Source organism: Oryza glaberrima, chromosome 3, assembly GCF_000147395.1.
Source record: "Oryza glaberrima chromosome 3, OglaRS2, whole genome shotgun sequence".
NCBI lineage: Eukaryota > Viridiplantae > Streptophyta > Magnoliopsida > Poales > Poaceae > Oryza > Oryza glaberrima.
In genome coordinates this window covers 8,153,855-8,157,316 of record NC_068328.1, presented here as the reverse complement: position 1 = coordinate 8,157,316, position 3,462 = coordinate 8,153,855, and the positions used below count along the sequence as shown (strand labels likewise).

The following is a 3,462-nucleotide window of genomic DNA, read 5'->3' as shown; positions in this document are numbered from 1 at the left end:
TCTGGAACTCAAAACCTTGGATCGATTGATGCGCCCTGCCCCTGCAAATGCCACCACATGATTGAACATGAGACGATGCCTAATAGGGAATATTAAGTGGCCCATTATCGCCCTGATCACTTGCCGTGGGTGCAGAGCTTACCTTTGCAGTATTGCTCGATCTCGCGGTCTCTTTACACCGAGATATGTATTTTAATCTGCTACTACTAATCTAGAGGCAATCGATCGATCATCGCCGTGTCATCAGCTAGGTATTGCTGCGCGCTACTCTCTCTTGGGTCCCGCTGATCATGTGAATTCTCTCCCGGATTTGCTAATTCGTTGCTTGGGTGAGACGACTGATGAAACACTTTTGTGGGTCGCTTTTACTGAATTTTATATGGTTGTGCATGCTTTCATCAGGTGATGATCAATCATGTCAGTGATACGTACAGGACAATACATTACTATGGGCTAGATTTGTTGAACAATACATTACTGTATGGGCTAGATTGGTCAACTGAGATGGAGGTTAATGTTAATTACTTGTTCTACTGCAGTTAATTAATGGATATGCTCATAATAAAACGGTATTACTGGTACATTCTTCGTGAAATGGAAAGCAAACACGGTAGTAACTTTTTCTATGCTTTCCTTGTTAGTACTAGTTTCTGATTTCACGAGCGCGGCAGCCAAATCTTTCAGATGGTTTTATATATGCTTTTCCCCTGCATCTCCATTATTAGTTTTCCGACAGCATCAGGCAGGTTCGGCAGCCCGTGCATGCATGTGGAAGTCCCATTTCTCTCGCGACAATTAGCGCTGCAACCTCTGAAACTTCGTCAGGCAGGCAGGCAGCTCCCGTTCTCCCATGCCATCGCCATGATCTATCTCCATTCTCCAGCTAGCTTCTCATGTAGTAATAAGCCGATGGCAAATTCGTCCAATCGATCGGCAATACAACGAGTACGTCGAAGAGGAGCCAAGTAGTCAGTAACAGTTAAAGACCCCGAGCTCTTCTTAGTACAAGTACGTACATTGGATACATTAGAGTTCGAGAGTACGAGCTAGAAATTCTAGTACAGGTACAGATTTGTCCGAGCTGGTGTGCGATCTAGCCAGCCTTGTCCGTTTGAAAAATCCTTTGAAAATTTCGGCAAATCCTTACGAAGCGAGAAGACTACAAGGGTAGTGGTAGTACTCCCGCTTTGTTAAAGCGAGCGCGTCCAAATGGAAAGGCGAGCGATAGAGATAGATAGCTTGGGTTTGGGTTGGCTCTAACTCGAAACCCTTTCCACACGACGACGTGCTCCTGCCCTTTGCGTGCGCTGGGACTCAACTCGAGTGATCGGCTGATCGCCCGCTATAAATAACCCGCGGCTTTGCTTACGCGACACTACTGGAGTTAGCGAGCACTGCGCACTGAGCACCTCGACACGGCGCGCGCGCGGCCATGGTGAAGAACACGAGCAACAAGTGCATTGCTGCTGCCGGCGCGACGGCGGCGGCCGGCTTAGGCGGTGGCGCGGCGTCGTGCAGCGGCGGCGGAGGTGATAGGAAGGTGACGACGGCGGCGGCAGCGGCGTTGGCGGTGAGGCCGTACAAGGGGGTGAGGATGCGGAGCTGGGGGTCGTGGGTGTCGGAGATCAGGGCGCCGCACCAGAAGCGGCGGATCTGGCTGGGCTCCTACGCCACGCCGGAGGCCGCGGCGCGCGCCTACGACGCCGCGCTGCTCTGCCTCAAGGGCTCCGACGCCGTCCTCAACTTCCCCTCCTCCGCCTCGTCTCGCCGCCGCCTCGACATCCACCGGGGGGGCACGGACTCGGCGGCGGGCGACATGTCGCCGAGGTCCATCCAGCGCGTCGCGGCCGCCGCGGCGGCGGCATTCGACGCCGCCGCCGCCGGCGTCGTCGTCGACGAAAGCTGCTCGTGCAGCGCCGAGGCGATGTCGTCGACGCCGACGTCGAGAGCGACCTCGCTGTCCACGCTGGGAAGCTCCGGCGGCGGTGACGTGCTGGACCACGCGACGACGCCGTCGTCGTCGTCGTCTGCCGCGGCCAACGTTTGCTCGCCGCCGCTGGAGGGGGACCATGAGCTGTGGACGGAGCTGGACGCGTTCGCGTCGCCGAAGTTCATGGATCTAATGGCCGCCGGCGGCACGGCGTTCTCGTCGCCGTGGGAGGAGCCCGAGGAGGACGGCGAGCTGATGAGGCTGTGGAGCTTCTGCTAGCTTAGCTAGGAGCCTAGGAAATCGATCGTGAATCCATTCGCCCATGCAACACAATACTACCATTGATCCAATCAATTTCTCCTCTCTTTGAGCATCGAAAGCTAGGTTAATTAGGCCTTGGTCCATGGCTTCAGTTCTTCCATAGATTCTTCTTCTTTTCTTTGATAATATCTTGATTAATTAATATGGTTGTAATTTATATAAGTATTTTACGGTGTTACACTGTACGGGTTGTTGAATGAGACTGTGAGTGCATTGGATACTGGTTGGATTTGTTCCATTTCTGTTCTAATTTAATTTCTTGATTGGTTAGTTTAATCTGAAATCGCCCGGGACGACGCGCTTTGTGTCCCCCTGCGGAGGCTTGGTGCTGAAGCAGCTTCGCAGGCTAGCTGTTAAGAGTTTTTGGGTGTTGTAAAGGTGAACACATGCATAGATACACTGCTTTCGATCGATCCAGCTAGATTCCTGCGCATCCGTCGATGTTTTCCTTTCCCATTTTTAAGTTTTGTTTTTTCGTACGAGTGAAGGGTTGATGATTCTCAAGCTGTTCACACGGCCGGTTGCCTCTTTTACTGTTTCATTGCTTAATATCAAATTTTCTATAGAAATTTTTCGTACCTTCCAGGTTAAGACAGTAAAATGTATCGTATTAACAGATTAGCCTAAGGTTTTTAACCAATGGTCGAGTAGTCCTTGTTTAAGCTTATAAGCATTAGATTTCGCACGTCGGCAAGTTTTCAAACAAAGCATATAGAAAGTACGCGTGTCCTCTTTAAATCGAGTGGTGAATGGGTTGACTCCACAGCAGCGCAAATCGGGACCATAGACAGTAGCTAAACCATGCATGTTCTGGACAACTCATCCTGCGATGCAGGGCCAACACGTATGTAGCCTTTTAATCTTATTATTACAAACTATGAAAATTGGGTTGCCCCTGAGCATCGCCTTTCGAATTTCCTTTTCTGAAAAAAGAAAAACTTGGAAACAAAAACAAAACTTTGCAAGAAGAAGAATTGATAGAAATCTTTTTGTAGATCTCAATCGCTTTTGTCATAGATGTATCATTGAATAGGTATACTATACTACTGACGTGAATCGATGAATCGACAGGGAAGGAATAGTTCCCTGAAATTATGTCCATTTAAACCAAACAAATGAAGTTGAGGTGCTCAAAACACCGGTGATAACTAATCTGTAGAAGACGAACATCGGTATGCACTAGTACTAGCAGCTAAAGACAACAACTAGAA

General features: G+C 49.8%; 1 protein-coding gene across 1 annotated transcript; it reads left to right on the top strand.

Moving 5' to 3' along the window:
* Positions 1–1,239: 1,239 nt before the first annotated feature.
* Positions 1,240–2,542, top strand: LOC127768107 (ethylene-responsive transcription factor ERF013-like). Its single transcript, XM_052293631.1, has one exon. The coding sequence runs from the start codon at positions 1,433–1,435 to the stop codon at positions 2,207–2,209; it is 777 nt and encodes a 258-aa protein (XP_052149591.1). The 5' UTR covers positions 1,240–1,432; the 3' UTR covers positions 2,210–2,542.
* Positions 2,543–3,462: the final 920 nt, after the last annotated feature.